Source organism: Glycine max, chromosome 18 (genome assembly GCF_000004515.6).
Source record: "Glycine max cultivar Williams 82 chromosome 18, Glycine_max_v4.0, whole genome shotgun sequence".
Classification (NCBI taxonomy): Eukaryota; Viridiplantae; Streptophyta; class Magnoliopsida; order Fabales; family Fabaceae; genus Glycine; species Glycine max.
In genome coordinates, this window is record NC_038254.2 from 3,683,153 (window position 1) to 3,708,643 (window position 25,491).

The following is a 25,491-nucleotide window of genomic DNA, read 5'->3' on the forward strand; positions in this document are numbered from 1 at the left end:
TAAAATATAATTTTTTTTAAAAAAAATTTACGATCCTAAGACGGTTTTTTTTTTAAAACCGTCTTAAACTATCTATAATTTAAAACAGTTTTGAACCGTCTTAAATGATCCTTTTACAGACGATTTTGAACCGTCTTTGTAACGAATGACGTCGAAAATTAAAATTTTCTACGACGGTTCTTAAATAACTGTCTTAGAAATACTGCATATTCTAAGACGATTCTCAAAAAAATAACTGTCTTAGAATATAATTTTTTTAAAAAAATTTACGATTCTAAGATGGTTTTTCTGAAAAACCGTCTTAGAATATTTACAATTTAAAACGGTTTTTTCAGAAAGAACCGTCTTAGAATATATTTTTTATAAAAAAAAAATTAAAAACCCCAACAGCATATTCAATTCCATTTGGCCCCAAATTTTAGTTTCAATGCAGGTTGCTACTCACTTTTAATTTATTTACCCTTTTATTACATAGAACATTCTTTCCTACCCTACCGTTGCTATCATAGTACCATTCACTATCAAATTTATTTACTTCATATATCCCTAAACTATCCAATCCTAAAAAGCACCAAGTATATCTCATTTATTTGGGGAAGGGAGCAATTGAAGATTCCACCAAGTATTTGCAAAGTGCCAAATTAACAATAATAATCTTATCCTACTAGATGAGGTCAACTATGCATAGATCAACAATGCCATTAAACCCAATTAAACCCAATTAAAGACCAAATCTTCTAAGATTTTAATTAATAAACATGTGCAAATAAATAAAACGATCAATCCAATGTATGCATAGCGGGTTTATCATTGAGTGCTTGTTTTTATCAAATGAGAAGAAGATATAACACCTCGGCAAGTATGAAACAAAGTAAATTAAATATGTTTTCTTGCTTTATACTAAAATATATATAATGAATTTTAAGAAGATAAAACCCCTTTACACTTGAAAAGGTCAAGCTTGACACAAATAGAATGTGTATAAAAAGCTTATGCTCAAACAAAAAAATAAATTTCTACCCAAATAGACATCGTCACAATATAACAGGAGTAGTTTAAACTAATAACCCACCAAAAGACAGTTTAATTTAAGTGGGATTAAACTAGATTTCTAGTTATTTAGATTAACTACAGTTCAATACAAAGATGTTGCTTAATACTTACATCTTTAGGAGGAAACACTTCAATTCTGGACTCCATTCTTGAATTTACTGCTTCAAGCTTCATTGACAAAAATTGTGACAAAAAGGTAAAATTATATATATATATATATATATATATATATATATATATATATATATATATATATATATATATATATATAAAACAACGTATAATAACACAATTCACACCTCTGCTTGCCACTGAAGCAATTGGATATAATTAATTATCTAATCAAGGACCAATGTTTTCCCAATAACCTGAATAAAAAAAAGTGCCTCGATTTATGATTTCCTTGAAAACACAGTATAACATCACCCATGAGGAACAATTTTCAAACTTATTATGAATAGGGTCATCTTAATAGAGACTTACATACATCCATAGATGGCTTTGTTCTTTTCATTTAACAAGTAACATTTTTTTTCAGCCTTCCATGTTTCAAAATGGAATCCAAAATTCTATGGAAAAAGAAAAGAACAAAATCAATCAATGTTTGTGCAAACTGCCAAGCATACATATTGAAACATTCAAGCAGTGCAAAGGGGTAATCAAGTCCAAATTTGAGTACTAAAGCAAGGTACTAACCGATAATCCAACAGCAACACTAAGAAGTGCTATTTTATTAGTTCTTGCATGTAGGTTGATAAAGACATTAAATGTGCAACTTCTATCTTCACTTGTCCCAAAAACAGAGCCTATAAAAGGAAATAGGAATCATATCATGTTAAGTTGAACTTTGATTGTAAACATAGTAACTACCAAATTTAACTACTAACCTAAAAATTGACCATTAACAAACACATGGACAACATGGCCTGCAGAATGCACAATAATGCTGGGTTTGTTCCTTCCTCTAAGAAAGGATTTTGATGAACTTATGTCAACACTGTGGCATGCAAACCCGAAAATAGTTAGATTTCAACTGCTGAGAACTAAGAAGAGAATAAGAACTTATGTCTTAATTAAATTTAAATGGGAACAGAACTAATATATAAAACAAAAAAGATTAAAAAATGTGTTTAATCGCCCCTATGAGCATTTCAATCTTTTTTGCATAACATTGACAAATATGCTTGACGAGTGGCTAGATTCAATCTTATGCATCATCATTCACACAATATGAATTTAATTAAGAACGAAGAAAGTGTATTTCTGCATTTGCATTGCATTGATCCCGCAAGTTTCTCAAAATTTAAGCATGTATAACTTTCCCATATAAACATTAGCTTGATCTCTCTGCATATAATATTCTCGCTTAGTCATAAATCACACATACACACTATACTACTTAGACTGTACAAATCAAAATCTGATGTCTCTGTCTCAGTGTGTGTGTGTGTACACACACACACACACACATATGAAACTTGGACTTGAAGAACTTCCAAACCTATAACGCCATACAGAACAATACAAAATTACAATAAAGTATAGTAACATATGCATACTTAGTGCCTTTGGATCTTTGAATTTTACTCCCTTTAGAAATACCATAACAGTCAAATGCAATTAGAATTTAGTACAAGCTAATGCAAAAATGAACAAAAGCATTTGGATACACTGAAAAGGAATTAGAAACCAATGTAGTATTTGATCCATCAACTCCAAACCCTCCTCCACCATTCTTACAAACAACATCATCGCCTCAAAACCTTGCTCGTTTTGACATAACCCAGCCAGAATCGTGTTATAAGACACAAAATTCTTCTCTGGCATTTCATCGAACACCTTCAAGGCCAAATTGACCAACCCAAATTCCATATACGCCATGACCATCTCAGTCCAAGTTATAACATCCTTGACTTTCATCCCCTCAAACAACCACTCCACATCATCAACATTTCCAACCCTAACTTAATAGCGTGCGCGTGAACCTATTGACCTTCCATCAACAACATAGACGCGATGAGAAGTATGGATAAAGTGAAGTCATTGACTCTAAACGCGTATGTGGCCTGCATGTTACAAAACAAGTGAAACGCGGTGTCGTATAAGGAGTCCTGAAGCGCAGTAGAGATAAAGGTGTTCCTCAAAGCAATGTCCCTGTGTGGTATTTGGTTGAAAGAGGCATACTTGGCATAGAGAGAGATGAGGGCATTGGCAACGAAGGGGGAGTCGAAGTGCACCATTTTGAGTACGACGGCGTGAACTTGGAGGCCAAAATGGAAGTGGTGGAGGAGTGAAGAGTAGGTGTATGTGTACTCGTTGGGGGGGGGGGGAGGTGGGAGCCAGTGGTCATGCGGAGGAAGAGATGGAGCACGTGGTGCTTGGAGAGGAAGGAGATGAGGGTGGCGAGAGATAGGACTGAAAGGCAGGGGCACAAAAAGGATAGCTAGGGCCGAAGGGCATAAGTCAAAAACTTATGTTTTCACTTAACGACAGTGCTAGTTAAAAAGCGTATTAAATTAGTTGGCACATGGTATTCCAAGACGGTTGTGATAAAAACCGTCGTCGAACTCTTCATTCAAATACACGTTTTTTCAGTAGTGTGGTTTCTAAGACGATCTTTAACGTAACCGTTATTGTAAACCTCATTCAAGAGCACTTATATTTACGATAATGCCACCGTACTTTTTTTCAAAATGGTTTTCTCACTGTCGTAGAAATAGTGTTGTAAAAAAACTTATTTTTAGTAGTGATTCTTATAATATTTTATCATGTTAATGCATTAAAATATGTTAAAAGACTCTCTCTCTCTATATGTATGTATATGTGGTGTAAATTGAGAAACGCAAGAAGGGAATGCAAATGAAGGTACTTTTGAAAAATAAGGGTGTGTTTGGTTTGTATTTTCATTTTCTATTTTCATTTTCTAAAAATTATTTCAAAAGATTAGAATTCTGAAATTATGTTTGGTTTGACTTTTTCTTTTCTGCTTTCAAGAAATAAAAACACTGAAAATACGTTTTCAAAAGGAAATGTATTTTTAGATTTGTTTAAAACTACATTCCTTGTCACCGCATTTTTATTTTACCCAAAATGAGATTTCTGATTTCGATTGAAAACGAGATTTTATTATTTCCAGTTTTTGATTCGTTTCAGAAAATATTTTCACTAAAAATGAAAATAGAAATCCGACCAAACATATTTTCATTATTATTTTCTATTTTCAGTGAAAATAAAAATAGAAAACAATCAAAACCAAACACTCTGATCCAAAAAAGAGACTAACCATCACAATAGATTACGACAGTTTCATCTTTTAATTGAGAAACGATTCTCTCCCTTCGTTTTTCATCCAATCTTTGGACAAACCCAATTCTAACATGAGATCCACGTTAACTTTTCATTTGTCTCTTTGAATATGTTAAGTTACAAAAGATAAAACATGTGATTTTTTAAAACTTTTTTCCTCATTTATTCCAACTTTCAATTTCTATTAAAACAAAAAGATTTAAATACTTTTTAGTTCTGGTAATTTAGTTCTTTTTTGTTTTAAGTTTTTTTTTAATTTTTTTTTGTTTTTAGTCTTTATAAATTATATTTATTTTATTTTTTATTCTTATAATATTTTAAATAATATTTTTTCATTATCCAAAACATTATCTACGACTAAAAACAAAACAAAGATAATTTATAAAAATAAAAAATATAAAAAACACTAAATCACAAGAGCTAAAAAAATATTAAAAAAAACAATAAAAGTGTGTTTGTAGGCATACACTTGTCACTGTCATTTATTTCATAGGCGATCACTGTGTAAAAAAATTGGTAAACAGTGTTCTACTTTTTTCAATTAATTAATTTGAATTTTTAATACCATTGTTACTTAAAATATTTTTCCTAATTATGATCACATTATAATTTTTTAATAGTTCATTATTACAATAGAAATATTTTTTAAAAATAAGTGAAATAAAAAACTCCATTTACTATATGTGAATATGCTTTATAATAAAATTATATAAATATTTTAAATTATATAAATTTGGTGTTTTGATATTTTATTTCATTTTTCTCTTTAAATAATACTTTAATTTACTGGTGAGTGCTCTAGTCTGTATGTCGTGATGAATATATATTTAGAATCAAAACTTAGACACAACTTAAAAAATAATAATAAAGTTTATATCTAAATCGTAATTTAGAGCTTTCCAAACTCAAAATTAAACATGCATGTTAGCAAGAATTTTCAAACACTAGACCTCTTGAATCAGTTGAGTGCATTTGCACATACGTTGCCTTCAGCTTTTATTAAATATAAATAGTACTACTGTATTGTGTCATTATACTCCTTATGCCATACAATATATTTTCTTTTTCTTTTTTAATTTACTTTTACTTTTTTGCTGAATTATATTGATACAAATGATACAACAAATTTACAAAGAAAATTTTTTGCATAGTAATTATCACCTTTTAGTTTTCAAAATGTTACTTATATAATATTGATTCTTATTTTTTCATAAGAGAATTTCCTTCTTTTTCTTTTCTTTTTTAATTTTTTTGATTGCAACAACGATGCATATACAACGCTTTATGAATGTGATCACTCTATGCCTACGACTCACAGATTACTCATGCTAAACTTTATTCATAAAAATATAATTAACATTGTATTAGGACATCTTCAAACATAATATTTTATGAGCTGTTCAACTTAAGGATGCATAGCTTAATAAATTTCACATTGGAGCAAATGAATTGGTGCTCCTTAAATAAGCATCAAGCTAACAATAAACTTAAGCCTCACAACCAAATCACTTTGAAGTTCACAATACAACTTGGAAACAAAATTACAAAAAAAGAAAGAAAGAAAAGTCACACTAAAAATCAAATGCATTGATTTGCGTTGGAGAAAATATCAAGTCACACCATCAAACGTACTCAATTTACACCGAAGATGGTCACAATAGAAAGACTATCATGGAGTGTGAGAGTAAGGCAAACAGTGACATTACAAGGCGGAGAGAGAGCAAAAATGTTGAGAAAAAGGGACATTACAATTAAGTGAAAAAAAAAATGACTTTGGAGCAAAAGAGAGTGTGTAAGACGAGTATGGAAGGAGAAAAGAATAATGAATGTTGGAATGCTCTGGAAGAGTAAGCGTTGAAAAATGATGATTGTTCTATACAACTGGGGCCCATTTAAATAATGCACCTTTGAAGAAAAAAAATTGGATTGCTTTTGTGTATACGTGATTTATAGAACCATTGAAGTTCTAATAAGTAACTCAAGAAAGGTTCTACCAACTTAAGATTTTTTTTTTAAATTGATAGAAAAACTTCTTACCCATTGCCCGGAGGCTCTTCGCTATGCAGGGGAGGAATATTGTATCCAACCTTACCCTTGCATATGCAAAGAGGTTGTTTCTGGATTCAAACCCATGACCAACAAGTCACCAAGACACAACTTTATCGCGTCATCAGGGCTCGCGCCTCTTTTTAAATTGATATTTTAAAAATATTTTTTCCCACAAATCATAAATGTTTTTCACTAACAATAATTTTATTCAAATTAAACAAACACTAAATATTTATTCACTCAAAACATTCAAATTATATTATTTATATGAATACGCGATTTATAAGGCCTACCAAAATTCAAACAAACAACTGAAGTAATATTCTACCACTACAACATCATTCATGTTGAATTTTACTTTTAAATTGACATTTTTAATTCACAAACCATAAATTTTTTTCATCACAACATATTTGTTTAAATTAGGTAGGACTATTTGGAGTATCAAATTTTTTTTCCTTCAAAACATTCAAGTGGGATTCCTTTACTATTAGGTATGACTATTATGAACATCAAAACTTACTTTCAAGTTTTCGTTTCAAGTTGATAACAAATATGTTCAAACTAGATAGGACTTATGAGCATCAAAATTTTTTCTCTCAACACATTCAAACTAGATTGTTTATATCTATACATGATTTAGAAGATCCACCAAAATTCAAATATGTAACTCAAGTAAGGCTCCTCTAATTCCACCATTATAACAACATTCATATTGAATTTATGAATATTACTTTTAAGTTGACATTTTAATTTTTTTTCACATATCATAAATATTTTTCATTGACAACAATTTTGTTTAAACTAAATAGGACTATTATGAACACCAAAATTGTTTTCCCTTAAAACATTCAAATTGGATTTGTTTATATATATATATATATATATGGGGTTTACATGACCCATTGAAATTTGAATAAACAACACAACTAACGTTTCACCATTACAATACCATTCATATTAAATTTATGGTTTTTGCTTTGACATTTTAAAAATTTATTTTTTTCATGGATCATAATTGTTTTTCACCACCAACAATTTTATTCAAACAAACTAGGACAACTATGAAAAATTTTCTCTCTCAGAACATTTAAACCAAATTGCTTATATATATATATATATATGTGGTTTATAATTTCACCAAAATTTAAATAAATAACTCAAATAAGATTACTTGTTACAATAATATTCATACTAAATTTATAAATTTTACTTTCAGGTTGACATTTTAAAAACTTAATTTTTCATTGATGATAAATGTTTTTGACCAAGAATAATTTTGTTCAAACTAAATAAAACTGTTAAGAAAACATTTAATGTAATTACTAACTACATATTCAATACTCAAGTACAACTCTACATCAATAGTACTACTAAGTAAGGACTAGTATTAATCAAGTTAAAACTTCTTTTTATTACCAAAGAAGACTGATCCAGAATCCAACCATTTCCTCAGTCATCATTTCCATGTATGATATATATCAGTCACCAAACCATGCAGTAGAAGTCTTTTACAACCACACGTAAATTAGCCAAAGACATTTGTCCTTTCTTCGAATTGTTTAAAGAAATGTAACCCACTATATATTCTACACAATTTTTCCAGTTTACTTTTTTAATTATGACGGTGAAACACATAACCGTTACGAGAGTGTGAAAGTGCAGACCCACCACCCCCAACACACACTGTCTGCTCCACTCTCCCTCCCCCCTTTGAATTTTCTGCCATTATTATTCCTTTGTTTCCTTCTTCCGTTTTACACTTCCCCCCATACTTGGCTTCTGCATTCATAAAACCAATCAATTAAACACAACATAACAAAAACTTACTTTAAAAAGGCACTCAACAACAATATTACTCTTACTCCCACCTCGTGAAGGTAAAATAAAATCCAACATCAGCAGCAACAACAAAATGAAAAACAAACTACCTTAACCATTCCAACATTACTTTCACTGTTTCCTCGGTATCACCGAATCAGAACATGAACATCCATCTCCATTTCCCAATGTCACCACTTCAAACATCCTTCTTCGTCTTCTTCCTATGTTTTCTCAATGCCTCTTCTTCTATTTTCGCCACCACCCAATTTGACTTTGGGACTTTAACTATGAGCACTTTGAAGCTTCTCGGCGATGCCCATTTGAACAACAACACCGTCAGCCTCACCGGCGACCCCGCCGTCCCCAACTCCGCCGCCGGAAGAGCCCTTTACTCCGCCCCTGTCAGATTCCGGCAACCGGGAACCCCTTCTCCGGCGAGCTTCTCCACCTTCTTCTCCTTCTCCGTCACCAACCTCAACCCCTCCTCCGTCGGCGGCGGCCTCGCCTTCGTTATCTCGCCGGACTCCTCCGCCGTCGGCGACCCCGGCGGCTTCCTCGGCCTCCAAACCGCCGGCGGCGGAAACTTCCTCGCCGTGGAATTCGACACCCTGATGGACGTGGAGTTCAGCGACATCAATGGAAACCACGTCGGATTAGACCTAAATAGCGTCGTTTCGACGCAAGTTAGCGACTTGGGAGGCATCGGAGTGGATCTCAAAAGCGGTGACTCGGTGAACGCGTGGATCGAGTACGACGGAAACGCCAAAGGGTTGCGCGTTTGGGTCTCGTACTCGAACGTTCGGCCAAAAGATCCGATTTTGAAGGTGGATCTCGATGTGGGTATGTACGTTAACGATTTCATGTATGTGGGGTTTTCTGGGTCTACCCAAGGTAGCACCGAGGTTCACAGTGTTGAGTGGTGGAGTTTTAACTCCTCCTTTGATTCCGCGGCGGCTCCTGCCGCCTCGTCAGCACCCTCCGCCACGTCAGAGCAAAAGGAGAGTAGGTCGTCTAGGAAGAGTACTGTGGGGGCAGTTGCTGGGGTTGTCACTGCTGGTGCTTTTGTTCTTGCTCTCTTTGCTGGTGCATTGATTTGGGTGTATTCTAAGAAGGTTAAGTATGTGAAGAAGCTCGATCATTCTATTGAGTCGGAGATTATTAGAATGCCTAAGGAGTTTAGCTACAAGGAGCTTAAATTGGCCACTAAGGGGTTCAGTGCTAATAGGGTCATTGGTCATGGTGCTTTTGGGACTGTGTACAAGGGTGTGTTGCCTGAGAGTGGTGACATTGTTGCGGTGAAGAGGTGTAACCATAGTGGCCAGGGGAAGAATGAGTTTCTGTCTGAGTTGTCTATAATTGGAAGTCTTAGGCATAGGAATTTGGTTCACCTTCAAGGTTGGTGCCATGAGAAAGGTGAGATTTTGTTGGTGTATGACTTGATGCCAAATGGGAGTCTGGATAAGGCTTTGCATGAGTCTAGAATGCCGTTGTCTTGGCCTCACAGGCTCAAAATTTTGTTAGGTGTGTCGTCTGTTTTGGCCTACTTGCATCATGAGTGCGAAAACCAGGTAATTCATAGGGACATTAAGACTAGTAACATTATGTTAGATGAAGGGTTCATTGCTAGGTTAGGCGATTTTGGTTTAGCGAGGCAAACGGAGCATGACAAGTCTCCTGATGCCACTGTGGCTGCCGGGACAATGGGGTACCTTGCACCTGAGTACGTGCTTACTGGTAGAGCCACGGAGAAAACTGATGTGTTTAGCTATGGTGCTGTGGTTCTTGAGGTGGCCAGTGGGAGGAGGCCTATTGAGAAAGATGCTCCTGCTGCTGGGAATGGTAAAGTTGGAATTAGCAGCAATTTGGTGGAATGGGTTTGGAGTTTGCATCAAGAAGGTAAGTTGCTAACAGCGGCTGATCCGAGACTTGAAGGTGAGTTTGAGGAAGGGGAGATGAGGAAGGTACTCTTGGTTGGATTAGCTTGCTCACACCCTGATTCAATGGCAAGACCTACTATGAGGGGTGTGGTTCAGATGCTGCTGGGTGAGGCTGAAGTGCCTATTGTCCCTAGAGCCAAGCCATCTACTAGTTACAGTACTTCTCAACTCTTAATGAACTTGCAAGATAGTGAATCTGAGTGTAATAATGGTATGATCACCATCTCTACCTCTTCATCAGAGAGCAGCTTCAATGGCAGAGATAGTCTGATGGAAGTCTAGAGCTGAGATCTTGTCATTTTTTTAATTATTTACTCAAATTGTAGATAGAGTGGTATGTATTCTTTTGATCATGTATTTAAACGCCAATAACATTACGATTAAAGGCCTTGAGAAAGGAAAGAATTTTGGGGAATATGCAATTTTGCCTCTGGCATTTAAGTTTATGGTAGAGTGCTTCTGTTGTACATTTTTATACAGATTAAATTAAAATGATCTTGGTGCGGAGAAATGCAAGATGCTGGTGTTGAGTTTGAGTGTTACATGCAATCTAGGGAAGGTCGTGGATTTGCATATATTGTTGTTTCACTTCTAATTCGTGTGTAGTGGTTTAGAGCTAGTTGGAGTTAACTAACTGATGCTAAATACCATTTTCTTTGGACAATTAGATTTCACCTACCATGGTATAATGATGAAAACAGCAATTTCTCTAAAGCTTTCTCCCTTTCTTTTAGAAATCCAGGCTTCGTACTGTATCTTACACTCATAACAAATGGCAATTTTATTCCCTTTTCCGTTTTGGTGTAACATAGCTTTTTAGTATAATGTTGTGGCACCAAGTCTTTTTTGTATCATTTTGTTAATTTGCTGAATTCATTTTTAAAATTTTATGGAAAGACAGATATTTGTTTGATAACATTTTTTACCCTGGGTGCTTGACTGATAGCTTATGCATATAGCTGAATATATATTATTACATCTGAACTCCAGATGCCATACACAACAATTTAGAGTAAGCAACCATCATTTAACAACAATTTAGAGTAAGGAACCATCATTTAGTTTTTAATATCAACAACGTAATTTATTCCTAGTGTCTTCCATGTGATATTTTCTTGCATCAGCTTTGTTTCTAGCCTCACACTCGAAGGTGTTCTTGTTTAGGTTGCTATCTATGCTTCTCTTTGTGATTACAACTCATCAGGGCTGCAAGTCTGTCACATTGACCTTTCTTGCAATTTTTTTGATGGTGACATTGAAGCTGTATTGTTGATATTTGTAAATGGGTGTGAGAATCATTTACTACTTCAGTCCTTTTTAAAACTTTTATATTTGTTTGGTATGATGGACAGCTGGACTTGAAGGCTCAAGTTGGGTAGTGATCATTGTGTTAGTGAAGACCTAGATTAGATCTATCTCCCTTGTAAGGATTCTATGGAAAATTTCGAAAACCAATGAGTGACGCCACTTTTCTAATACTTCAAGTGGAAGTTTAGCCTGGATTTTATTTCAACAGAATACTTAATTTTGGTTGAAATTGTTAGTGCTTCTTTCCTTTGGCATGGCTTGTATTTTTTTTTTTACATAATTACTCATGTAGTTTTGGTTCAGGTAGTAGATAGGGAAATCATCCTCAAGATGAGACTCCAACATTATTCTAGCTCCGATTTGCTAGTAAAATTTATTTAGATTGCATTTCAACCAACCATTGTTATGTTCGGCATGACTTATATGTGAGATCGCACACTTCTATTTTATATTCAAATAATAAAGAAATGTACCCCTGGTATGCAGGTTATAGTTACTCTTCTTAGGCATGTTGAGATCATATTCAAGATATACGAAAAGCTACCTTATCCAAGAGATAAAATTTAGGAGTGTGTTTGGTAAATCATTTTATAGTTTGTTTGGGGGGTGGCCGCACAGTAAAAAAATAATTAATTATGAACCCACGGTAGAGCCAAAGCAACATATAGTTGCTTCAAAATTTTCTCGATTATGCCACGATTTTGAGCCCCATAATCGATTCTCAATGGTATCCAACCATACACTTAGCAGCTTTCTAGTTCTAAAACGGTTCTTAAATAATAATAACCGGTTGCTTAATTTTATTACACCGTTAGAGAAGTATTGTGTCTGGTGCTTCCTAGGTAGCTGGTGCTTATAGAAGCATCGCTTCCTAATTCTTGTAGTGTGCCATAAATGTCAGAAAAAAGTAATTTTTGTTATTAAATAAAATGAAAAGTCACCTTTTTTTTTTCTTTCAAAAAAAGTATCAGCTTAAAGAAAAGACAATGCATGCCACTTATCGGTGGAACCATTTAGTTAATTTTGTAGAGAGATTAAGTTCTTATGAATAGCTTAAATTGAAAAAGGTAAGAATGAGTAATGTGTGCAAATGAGACTTACTAAAAGAACCCAAATGAAGATCCTGCATTGGACATGATCTTATAAGATACTTTGACAAGTTTATAAGCTAGTCAGACCAATATAAGTTTTGATTTTTTCAGTCTGATTTTCTCACAGCTTTGTACTACCCGCAGCCTCTTGAATCACCTAAACCCATTGCTCCTTCTGAATTTGTTGTTTTTCCATTCCTAAAATTGATCCTCAAATACAAATTGCTGAAATTAGAGATCCAAAACGGGCCAACACTTTTTGAATACTCAACCTTTTGGGTAGGTTGGGGTTTTGACCAATTTAACAGGCAGGGTGGTTGACTTAAGTAACTATGGCAAATGGGTCTGATTAGAATTAAGCATAATTTAAACTTGGACCAAAATTGAACATATCATAGGGGAGATAAATATAATTCATGATTCAGAGAAAATAGTCAAAATACAGTGAATCATACTTGTACAAACGAAAACACAATTTAATATTTGCCTCTCATCAATAAACAACTGAAACAGATAAATAGCTTGACTCAATCAAAAGTACTTACTGCCCAAATTATATATATAATAAAGAAGTACAATAAGGCAGAGGCATAGGCACAACACCCCCTTGAAGCTAACACTAACAAACACCATTCATCTTGTCATTGTTCTTCTTCCTCTCCAACACAAACTTCTTCCAAATGGCAGTGATTTCCCTCTGAGTCTCCATAGGATTCTTCTTAGCAACCACTACCTTGCCATTTTCTTCTGCACTGAGTGTCACAGTGGTGCTGCTGATGACCCTTGCAGGAAGTGAATCAAGCTCATGCAGCACCTTCTCCACATCGGACACGAGACGCTCCGCGAGGGTCCTTGAGAAGTCCTCCCTGATGACAACACGAAGCACTGTGACATGTTGAGCATCTGGGGGCATGGTGTATGCTGGCACTATCCACCCAAAGCGCCTTAAAAAGTCTGAGATTTGGAATTCGTCAAAGTGGGTGTGGTCTTTCAGTGTGAAAGCCACCAAAGGCACACCATTGTCTTTGGACACAATTGAAAATCGCCCTGTTTTCTCGAGTCCCTCTTTCAGCACCAGCATGTTGTCCCTGCAGTTTTCCATCACGTTTCTATATCCCTGCAATCACATTTTATGTAAAGAAATCACATCATCAAGCTATGTCAATCTTCCTTAAAATGATACTCTCTCTTGACTCATATCTATATATATATATATCTATATATAAAAGTAAAAAAATGATTTTATATATCACTATATAAATTTAACTAATTTTATCTTATTTAATGTTATTATTCTTAAAATATTTTTCATTTAATTCTAATCCTATTTTCAATGACTTTTTTATTCATGATATAAAGTACTTTATAATGAAAGACATTTTAAAAATAACTTTTTTTTTACTTAAGATTAGTAAAAGTAAATTATGTTAATTGCTTTTTTTAATTAATATGAAATTATTTTTACTTATATATATTATATATATGATGAGAAATGCAACAGAGTCTCTAATAATACACTCCTTGCACATTTTTTTTTATCATTGTAGGAGTTTATTTTTCATACACTTTTATTGTAAAAAGTTTTACATTATCCATAAATCAGAAATTATCCTCAAAAATAATTTTTGAAAGTTGCTTTTATAAAAGTTATCAAATGTGACTGATTTATGATTAAATGATACAGTAATTTTATGTACTTTCTAATAATACACTGTTTCTTGCATATTCTTTACCAGTGATAGAGATATAATAAGAGTTTATTTTGTATGTCTTGTTAGTGTATAAAGTCTTATATTTTCTATTAATTAAAAATCATCTTTAAAATAACTTTAAAGATATTGTAATTATTAATAAACTTATTATATATATAAACTTGTGACTAAATAAAAATGTAATTTTACACTATAAGCGCATTTCAATCAAAATACTAGGATTCACAAAATTATAAGCAAGATTCCTTAAATAAGAAGTATGACTCATGTCATTTTGGGTCTCTCAATGAATCTCTTCTAATAATAAACAACGTGTTAAAAAAATATTAGAAAGTACTATATTCAATATTTAAAGTAGTTAGAGTAACACGGCTGCAATTATAATTGGGTCTCTTGGTTGATCTTATTACCTCAAAACCAAGGCGAATCAGTTGGTAGTATTGAGCAATGACTTGGCTAGAACCTGCATGCATTTGATATTTTGTGAAACAATGAGTACATACTCGTGCATAAACCAATGAAGGTGTTTGATAGAAAGTGTAAGTAAATAGGGGTTGTTTTTAGTAGTAGACAAAAACTGAGGAATTAAAATATGTGTGACCTTTGGAGAAGTTAAGGGTGAAGGTGGGTTGATCAGCCCCAAGATAGTTGATGTGAAAGATGAGTTCCTCAGGCAAGTCCTGCTTGCTTCTCCAGATAACCCAACCGATTCCAGCATAGACCAAACCATACTTGTGCCCACTAACATTGATGCTCTTCACTAGTTGTAACCGGAAGTCCCACTCAAGCTCTGGGTAAATAAATGGGGCTATGAACCCACCGCTGGCTGCATCAACATGAATAGGAGTGTCCCACCTACCAAACAATTCATAAGCTCTGGAATTTCAAAATAATTCTAAATCTTCATTTAATATCCACATACTAATCTTCTTAGGATAAATTTATTGTTCTTAATTAAACTAATCTCTTTTTTAATCATTAGTGATGAATTAGGTAATTAAATTTTAGAAATAAGACAAATGCTAATCAGGGTCCCGGGTCCCGGGTCCCAAACATATTGGTTAAAAAACTTTAAATAGAAATATTTTAATTAAGCGGAAAATTACACAGCCAAGTGGCGGAGGAAGGGGGAGATAGAGGGGCCATGGTTTCCCCTAAATTTTTCAAAAATGTATTTAATATATTATAAAAAAAATATTATGGCCTTTCTATAATTTTACATTTTTTTTAACAAATGATATGTGAAAATCATCATATTAATTGACACTTAGGGAGAAAAATGAAGAAAAGAGAGAAATTATAGACATTAATGAAATATTTGTAACATTAAAGTGTTCATATATAATTATTTAAAATTATTCTATACACCTAATTTATCTTTTTTCTCCTGTACTACTTCTAGTAATATATATATATATATAGAGAGAGAGAGAGAGAGCGAGAAAACTAAATAACTAATAAATAAAGAACATTAAAAATAGTTAAGTTAGTTAATTTTAATTAAAAATGTTATAAATTTAAGTTTTATTCTAAAAATACCTATATAATTCAATAGTTTAAGTAGTAGTTATATTTAATAAAATTACTAAATAATTTTTTCTGCCTAACTTAAATTTCTAATAATTTAATAAACTTGTCATCATATTTGTTTGTTTCTTATATAAACGTATAATTAATATATTCAAAAATGAGTCTTTATTTTTTTTAATAACAAGAAAAAAATGTATTTATTTGTTTCTTATATTTATATAAATCATCAAATTAGCTAGATAGTAATGTTTTTGTGCTCAATATTTTCTATATATGTAAAATTATTAAAAAAAAAAATTTGTTCCTCTCAAACCAAATTCTTGACTATACTTGTTCATGATCTTTTTTATACTCATCTATGATTTAGATGATAAATAATTTTTTCCTCTAGTTTCTTAACCAATGTTGTAAGAGCATTGGTTAATAATGCCATGAAAACGGGGTATAATACTACTATAGAATATTTAAATGAAGATATTCAATCAAGGCATGGATGGTGTATAAAAGTAAGGAACATTTAAGTAGAGGGAGAGGAAAGAAAGAAAGAAAGAGACACACCCAGTTATTTTGTTCTTTTCAATTAGGAGATCATTTAAGCGTTTGACATCTTCAAACTCTCCATTTAGTGTGGAACCAAGGATAGCAGCAACACAAATAGTGTTCTCATCCACCAATTCCACGGCCTTTTCAGGGTCCATTACATAATAATCATCACGGAGCTTCACCTCCTTTAACTCCACCTCAAAGTACCTTGCAAATTTCTCCCAGCAAACCTTCACAAACACGCAATCAATTAAAACTCTGATTAATTTCATACTACTCAATATACAATGCTCTTGAAAAATTAAAAAAAAAAGTGTTTTGAAGTGTATATACCTGAACGTTGGCTCCAGTGACAATGTTGGGTTTGTCATAAGGCTTTCCCTCTTGTTTCCTTCTGTTTTGCCACTTTCTTTTGAATGCCAATCCAGCCAACATAATGGCCTCTGATGAGCCAACCGTGCCAACACCAACTGCTGCCTCAGTCTCTTCTAGTGGTGCATTGAAAAGATGAGCTATCATGTTAACACATCGATTCTGCATGCATACAATACAAGTAATTAAGAAATTAATAGTACGTCAATACCTTTCCAAGAAAATATGACTGAATAATGAACATTGTTATGATATATCAATATCAGCAGAAAAGTCTTTCTCAATATATCAATATGAGGATATGCATGTAAATATTATTAAATAATCTTACAACCCGAGTCATTTTATTTCATTTATTTGGGGTCTTAGTCAACCCGAGTTTGAATTTTAAAAAAATGATCCTACAAATTTTTTGTGTCGCATGGGGACAAGAATAAACCTTTCCCAACCCATCCCTTGCTTACCCATTTGTATCTCCTCAAAAGTTTTTTGGAATAAGATATTCCCTCTCGTCATATGTACATAAAACTCTTTTATTTACTTCACCAAAGAATAAGAAACTCAATTAATTTAATCAATAATATTAAATCCATCGATAAATTACATAAATTTTTAAATTACTTTAAAAATTGTTGATGCATAATTTCTTGAGCTCTTTTTACTTAAAATGTATTTTAATTAAATAATGACTTTTAAATTGTATAGGAAGAGGCAAAGTAAATAAAAGAGATAATTCTATCTAATAATCTTCTCCCATTGTTATGAGAGAGTCTAAGAAATTAATTTACGGTATTTATTGTTTATTAATCAGGACAAAGTTATCGAGTAATTAAGGACATTTGTTAAAAAAGAAAAAATCATAAAATATAAAATTTATAGGAAGCATTATAAAAAGGACTAAGACAAATTTATCAAAAAAATCTTTGAAAAGAGTATTTGTCTGCATCACAGACTCACAGTTTTCAAAATTCGATTGGATCGGCTGGTTTAATTGGTTGAAGCACTAGTCCAAATAATCCAAGAAATTGGTTGAGAAAAAAAAAGTTAGCCAAAGTCAATATAAAATAAGACAGTTTTGATTATTTTTAATCCTAAAAATAATTTTAAATAAATGATCATATTAGTGAATTATATATATTATAAGTATTTATCTTATAATATTACAACAGGATTAATTTAAATTTTACTTAATTTTATTTTCTAAAATTTTATACAAATTTTCAATTTGATATATTACAAAGTACTATATGTATAATTATTGTCAAATTGATCTGATTTTAACTACAATTTAATTAATAAATTGTGAATTAATACCTTTATTTGATGGTCTCATTAAAAATATAGGTTTGAATGGAAAGAGAAAAATAATGTTCAGGAGCTTTTGAAGAGGAAGACTTCCATGAGTTTTCTGAAGACTTCTATTAGTCTCTTTTGGTGCTGACATAGAAAAATGACCCATTATGCTTATTTGGGTCCACTGCGGTTCTCTTTAAAGAAAACCATTGAATTTACTGAATGTTTTGTTTTGTGGTTCCACAGTACTATGTGCCTTTGTGGTTCTTCTTTATTTACATTGTTTCTGGTCCTCCAAGGTACTTTTTCTAGCCATCGATTATGGTTGTCCTCTTTCCTCATTAGTTTTTTAGTTTTTGATAGATCTTTCCTTATTAGTTATTGAGTAATACGTGCATTATTAATTTGTTTTCTGGACATCGATTATGGTTGTCCTCTTCCCTTATTACAAAGCACTTATATATGCACCTTATTACATTTTCACTTTATTACATGCATGCTTCTTTCTATTTCCCTTATGCGTTAAAATTAATGTATAATAATTAAAATACAAAAAAATTCTCTTATTTTGGCCAATATATATTCAAAGTTACGCACTGCCTTTCCATTATGACAACTCAGATGGACATATTATTGTTAGCAAATGATATGTTACTGGGAAACAAAAAAGCTAGGCATGCTATTAGGTATTCATGTAACTTGCTTTTATTACGGGGTTAATCAAGTTTTTAATTCCTATTTTTTTATATTTTTATTTTTTAAACAAAAATTTAACCGGTTAAGATCTTTTAATTTTTTTTCATTAAAGATTTTAGTCTTTAAATTTTTTTTTAACAGGTTAAGATTTCCAAACTTTTAAAAATTTTAATTTTTAGTCTCTAAACAAAAATTTGAACTCATTATTTTTATTTATTTAATAAGATTTTTTAGGAACTAAAAATCAAATTTCTCAAAAGTTTAAAGTCTAAAATCATTACTAAGAAAAGTTTAGAAGTCTTTATCTGTCAAACTTTGTTTAGGAACTAAAATTTAAATTTCAAAAATATTAAAAGACTTTATCAATCACACTTTTATTTAACAACTAAAAATTGAATTTTAAAAAAAATTAAGAAATAAAAACTTAATTAATCCTTCATTTTAAATAAACAAGCATGCAAGTAGTAATATTTTATTCTTGTAATAGATCCAAAAGTTATTGACCCCCTTTTGCATTCGTTATAGGTTGATTAAGTGTTAGTTTTTTTTATTCATAAAAATCAAAAGTAAATAAATAAAAATTTATAATAATTCACGCATTTTATTCAATTAATTAAATAAAATCTATTTTAATGTTTCTCCCTTTATTCTTAATTATAATATTTAGTTACTTATTTCATCATAATTAAAAATATGATTAATTTAATCAACATAAGTAAATATATTTTAAATTTATATATTTTTAAATTATCTTTATTATTAATATTTCTCTCTTTTTCTTCTTGTTATTAACCAGTACAATAATGTATCTAAATAGATACTCTTTTTATTTTAAAATAGTAGTCATTTAATTAAAGTTTTCTGTAGAACTAAAGAGTTATATTAAGTATTCTTTTTTTAAATAAATTCTTTTTTATAGACCAGAGGTATGAGGTATCCTTTATAGCCAATTATATTTGAGGTAGAATTTGAAATTTATAATTAAACTGGAACAATTATGCATCAATTGATTTATATGTTTAGCAGTAAAAAAATTTATTAAGTGTTATTATTATCTGCATTTTCTACTTTACTTAATGAAAACATTAAAAGATAAAAAAAAAGTAGGCATTAATAAACTTTATACTTCAAAATTCAATTGAAAAATAGTTAAGATAAAATTTACTTGAAAACGAAAGAATAAGTATTCACAAAATTCCAACATAAAACACATAATTTGATCGATGTGGATATGTCAGTAACAGACCCGCATTGAGGCACATGCTATAAAATCTAACGATCCGAAGCCTCGCGAAAGCAGAAATAAATAAATTCGGAAAATATTATCATTGTAAATCTATCATTGAAATTATTAATTTTTTAATAATTATTTGAAAATTATATTTAAATATCAGCATTTTATTAAAATTATGCTTAATTTTTAACAATATAATTTGTACATGGTCAAATGTAACTTTTAAAATATTTATTATTAAATAGTAATAATACAAAAATCTTTTTAGTGTAAGTACTATAATCTAAATAAATTCGCAAATCAATTGTTTTAAGCTGAAGGAATTGTCTAGATCTTTTATGTGAATATTCTTACTGGAAAGTTTAGAATTAATCTGAGGATGTTAAGATTTATTTAAGAAGTTAATATCTTTTCTCTTTTAAGAATTTTACGTACGAAGCATTGGATCTCATGTGCTTCTCATCCCCTTTCCCAGGATAATCATCGTTATTACATTTTCAGTAACCAGACGTGAAGGCACAATCATTACTCTGAGTAATAATTATGTCCACTTCAAAATGGAGTTGGATGGAATTACGGAAAACAAAGTAAGAAAAGATCAAGAGAAAATTAAGTGATGGATATAATATTCTAATGAAAAGATTAAAAGGAGAAAATAATGCAAATAATATGAAAGTGTAAATAGATAGTAGATGATTATAGTTTTTTTATATTTTGTTGACAAGTTTTATCAAACATATTTTTAATAGTATATTCTTTTATTATCAGTTAAGATTTATTTAAAAAAGAAGAAGACATTAATCAGGATAGGCGACAAATACAAAAGGAAACGAATAACCATAGAAGGCCGTACCAAACCAGATGGATAGGTTCCAATTGAATATTGTTACAACTTACGACAAATCATTAAAAAGAAGTATCAGGGTTCTAAGGAAATTAAGGCCCACGAGTTTTGTATATATCTCTTAGAAAGAATACTAGAATTTACAAATACATTACACTGTAAATTTATTATTGCATACTTCAAATATATAAAAGAAAGAGAAAAAATTATGATAATTTCTTTGAAAGTCATATTAATTAACCGTGAATTATGATTGGATAAAATTATTTTTATCATATTAAGAAATTTAGCTGACTTGCTTGATTTGAATTAATAAAAAACAAAACTAACCGCGTGTAAACAAAAATTGATATACTTACTCAGATTTGGAAATCAGTTTTTTTTTTTTACTAATAGTAAATGTACACAATTATTAAAGGAAGACAATGACATATTATTATGCAACTTGAAGTTTGAAAGTAGGCATGACAGGGATGATAACAGGCATGACTCTTTATTTTCTCGCCCCCACTCCTAAAACCCAATCAGGATGTGGATCTCTGTCCTCCACGCGGTCAGGTTTATTCTGCCAGTCACATTTCTGATATATTTATAAAATTTTATAAAAAAATATAATTTTTAAATTATATATGACAACATAAAATCCAATTTAATAGTTTAATGTTTTAGTATGTGATATATATGTAAAGATATTTTTATAAATTAATTATTAGCAAGATAAATTTGAAAACGGATTCGGATTGAGTATTAATAATCTCATTTTCGGTCCTAAATCCGACTTTAACTATCGTATAAAACCTCAATCCAGTCTAGATCAATTTGAATTTTCTCCCTCAAAATCGAGATGAGCCAGGACAGGTCCCATGGGTTCAGACCCATTGCCATCGTTAATAATGCGTGATTGTTGCATATGATGGAGGAGGGAAACCCTAATTAACTAAGAGCTACGGCATTCGGAAAATCAGTCAAGAGAGGGCCAGAAAAAGACGAAATGGTTTGATACTTTGAATAAGTCCACAGAAGAATGGTAGATGGAAATTTTGGTTTTGAAGTTAAGCAAAATTAATCTTAATATAATTAACTTTATTTTGTTAAATAAATTAAATTTTATATTTAAATTATTATCATTTATTATTTTATATTAAAATGTGTGTTTCAATATATAAAATAAACTGATTATGATGTATGTTGCATCAAGATCTATTTTCCTGAAGTCAGGAACTCTTTTAAATTAGAGTTATTGATGAAAAAAATAATAGTCAATATCATGTGTACATGCATAACAAATTATAAATGTATTAAAATATTATTTGTTAATTTCTTCATCAACTTTTAAAATTGCTTATTTATTTTTACTGTTTTAGAATAATCAAATCTGCACCACAAACACTTTATTAAAATGTGTGTTTTGATATATAAAATAAACTGATTATGATGTATGTTAGATCAAGATCTATTTTCCTAAAGCTAGCAACTCTTTTTAGAGAATTATTGATGAAAAAAGATTAATAATTAATACCACGTGTACATGCCTAACAAATATTATAAATGTATTAAAATATTATTTGTTAATTTTTTTTCTTCAAATTTTAAAATTGCTTGTTTATTTTTGCTATTTTAGAATAACCAATTAAATCTGCACAGCAAACACTTTTTCATTTTTTTATTAGAATAAAGTTAAAAAGAAATAATTTTCAAAAGTTGAGAAGAAAAGTTAGATGAAAACAAATTACTTGGATTGATATTTTCTTACAAACGTCATACGAAACTTAACCACCCCACTAAATCAGACCCGACAATTTCTTAATTTGGATAGGAATTTATATTTTAATCTTCCTTTTATTTCTTACTACTGTAAGGCAACATTCCAAGAAGGAAAAAAAAAATAAAATAAAGAGAAAGAGAAGATGAAGAAGGAAGATAGTATCGATATATAGATATTGGTAGGGTTAGTTACCTGTAGCTCAGTGGTGACAGGGTACTCGTCCATGTCAACATAGTTCTTATTAATGGCAGCCATGATGAGTTTATCACACTCTGGCTCCATCCAAGTCGTCACAAATGATGCCAAATTCAACCTTGGGTTCCCATCCAACATCAACTCGTCGTTTATGATCTGGTATGCTGCCTCCTTCGGTATCGACTCCTCCGCCATCTTGAACCTATCAATATCAAATCAAATACTTACTCATCCATAAGATAAATATAACCCTTCACACAGGAGATATATGGTGGGAGAAAGAAAAACAAAAACAAAAGTTAAGTGTTTCATCCCTTTCAACAAAAATTAATATTTTAACAGATTAATATTTATAGATAAAAAATAATTAATCCATTAACTTCAGATTGATTCTGATGCCAAGAAAAAATCTGGATCTAACTCAATCTTAAAAGCTAACTCATAGAGTTAGAGTTGTCCTCACCTTATATGCTTTGCCATTATTTATAGTGGATGTGAGATTTGAGTTTTTTTTTCTAATTTCAAGTTTATTTATCTAATTATTTATCACCTACTTTACATTGAGGCGTTAATGTAAATCTCTTAATTTTCCAACAATGCCTTAATTGATTAATAAACTGACAAGAACAAGACAACATCAATAGATAAAAATATATAGTATGAAGATTAATTATATAAATCCCATGCATACCTGGGAAGCGAAGTTCTGACATAGCGAGAAGCGAAGGTTGAGTGGACAGAGACGTCGGATTCGGAGGCGGTTTTGGAGAGAACCATGGTGGAGAGATGATAGAAGAAACTTAGAAAGAGTGAGCTTAGGAATGGTGGATGGAATGCAACATAGAGAGGATTTTTGTGGCTAGATATTTAAATAGGATAAGTAGGTGTAGTGTGAAAAATGTGATTAAATCCAATCACGAGACGACAAATCAAATGTAGGGTATAAGGTCATTCGTGTGAATTATGGATATTGTTCCAAAGGTTTATTCAGATGTAGTTTATTTTATCTTATCTAAAAGGTAATTATACAGTGATTTCTCTTTAAAATATTTTGTTTTCCAGTGTTATAAAACTTAATATTTTACTAGTGCTGTTTTTCTTTGCTGTGTTTTACTCAACTCAAGTATTTTAAATTAATTTGATATGTTTTCCTAATAAAACTATTATTTTTTCCTCATTGTTTAATTCAAAATCATTGTTTAATAGTAGTTTTTTATTTATTTTGAATATCATAACTATCTTAACTATTTACAAAAAAAAATGTAAATTTAAAATATTTCATTATATGGATAATTTACGATTTTAATATGCATCAAGTGTGTGCTAGTTTCTTCTTCTTCTTCTTGAATAAAAAAATATAATATTGTATTTAATAACATTGAATATTATTGTAAAATACATACACGTTAAAATTGATTTTTAATATTTATTTTTCATAATTTTTTTGTGTGTAAAATTTTGAAGTTAAAAAAATAAAGATTATAATATTTTTTTTTCTATTTACCCAAATATGATGATAGCTTTTCTTAAAAAGAAAATGTTATACAAAATATTAAAATAGTTTTCATAAAAAAATCATAATTAAGAAAGGATTAATAGTTTCTTAACACATTTTAAGTGATTTGGAGTATGTTTAGATTGCCATAACGACATTCTCAACCTATATTTTCAAAAGAAACACCTTTGATGCATATGTAATAAAGTAACATTGGACTTTCCACCACGGCAAGTCCATTTGAAAATACAAACATATGCTTAGTTTGGAATGAACATGATATTTACTACCATCAAGAAAAAATGTATAATTTATTATGTATAATTTACTATCAAATTTATTTGATTTTACGAATTTAGTTTTATATATTAATAAAAAAATTACAGTCAACTAATTAAAAACTGCCTTATATATAATCTATAAAATATTTAATTATTATAAAATTGATAATTTTACTTTTTTTTTCGATAGAATTGATAATTTTACTACATAGTATCAAATAACTTTATACTAATTGTGTATTTAAATTAAATTCTAATTTTATTTTGAAGTACATTTTGTCACGTACTCTCTTTCTCTCATATCAAGTAAACATATTATGAGACACCCATGATGGGTTTTTTTCTTCTTTCCTCCACGCGGATTTCTCGTCAAATCATGTGAGTCTTCTTTTAGTCTTTTAGGGGCAGTTTGGTTTTCCTCAAGAAAAATAAATAGAAGAAAATTAAAAAGAAATATTTAAATTAAAATAAAAAGAAAAAGATATGAGATCTATATAAAATTTTGAATTTTTTTTTCTCTTTTTCTTCCCATTTGAACACAACCTTATTACGTTGAGATAACTATTTTAATTTGATGTTTATATAACTAATATGACTAATAACATTTCAGATGAAATATTTTCGACGGATATTTCCATCGAGAATCTTTGACAAACAATAAAAATCTGTCGGTCAAAATTTTCTATGATTATTTTTTTGACGGATTTGTGAGAATTTCGATAAATTATGATTATTAGAAATATTTTTTTAGTGATTGTTTGAATTACTTTAAAATAATTATTTTAACAATTAATAAATTTATTATATATAATAAATTATGACAAAATATCTGTATAAAACTTTTTATATGGTGAGTGTATAACCTTTTTTTCATTATTTATTATATTTTTTAAGTATAAATTACACATTTTTATTTCCATTACACGAATTCATTCATACGACTCAATTAATAACTTATTTGAC

At 30.5% G+C, this 25,491-nt stretch overlaps 2 protein-coding genes and 1 long non-coding RNA gene across 3 annotated transcripts; 1 reads left to right on the forward strand and 2 right to left on the reverse strand.

Moving 5' to 3' along the window:
• Window positions 1-962: 962 nt before the first annotated feature.
• LOC102661666 (uncharacterized) lies at window positions 963-3,723 on the reverse strand. The gene is made up of 3 exons (XR_419324.4): window positions 1,941-3,723; window positions 1,750-1,859; window positions 963-1,221 (listed from the first exon to the last, which is right to left on the reverse strand). It is a non-coding gene; the product is annotated as an uncharacterized lncRNA (long non-coding RNA).
• A 4,163-nt stretch (window positions 3,724-7,886) lies between these two features.
• On the forward strand, window positions 7,887-10,554 carry LOC100815895 (L-type lectin-domain containing receptor kinase VIII.1). The gene has a single exon (XM_003552838.5). It carries the CDS (start codon window positions 8,394-8,396, stop codon window positions 10,449-10,451), a length of 2,058 nt encoding a protein of 685 aa, XP_003552886.2. The 5' UTR covers window positions 7,887-8,393; the 3' UTR covers window positions 10,452-10,554.
• A 2,633-nt stretch (window positions 10,555-13,187) lies between these two features.
• LOC547724 (GAD protein) lies at window positions 13,188-23,529 on the reverse strand. The gene is made up of 7 exons (NM_001254052.1): window positions 23,444-23,529; window positions 22,750-22,954; window positions 16,687-16,887; window positions 16,369-16,583; window positions 14,882-15,135; window positions 14,691-14,743; window positions 13,188-13,685 (listed from the first exon to the last, which is right to left on the reverse strand). Exons 1-7 carry the CDS (start codon window positions 23,527-23,529, stop codon window positions 13,188-13,190), a joined length of 1,512 nt encoding a protein of 503 aa, NP_001240981.1.
• Between the last annotated feature and the right edge of the window lie 1,962 nt (window positions 23,530-25,491).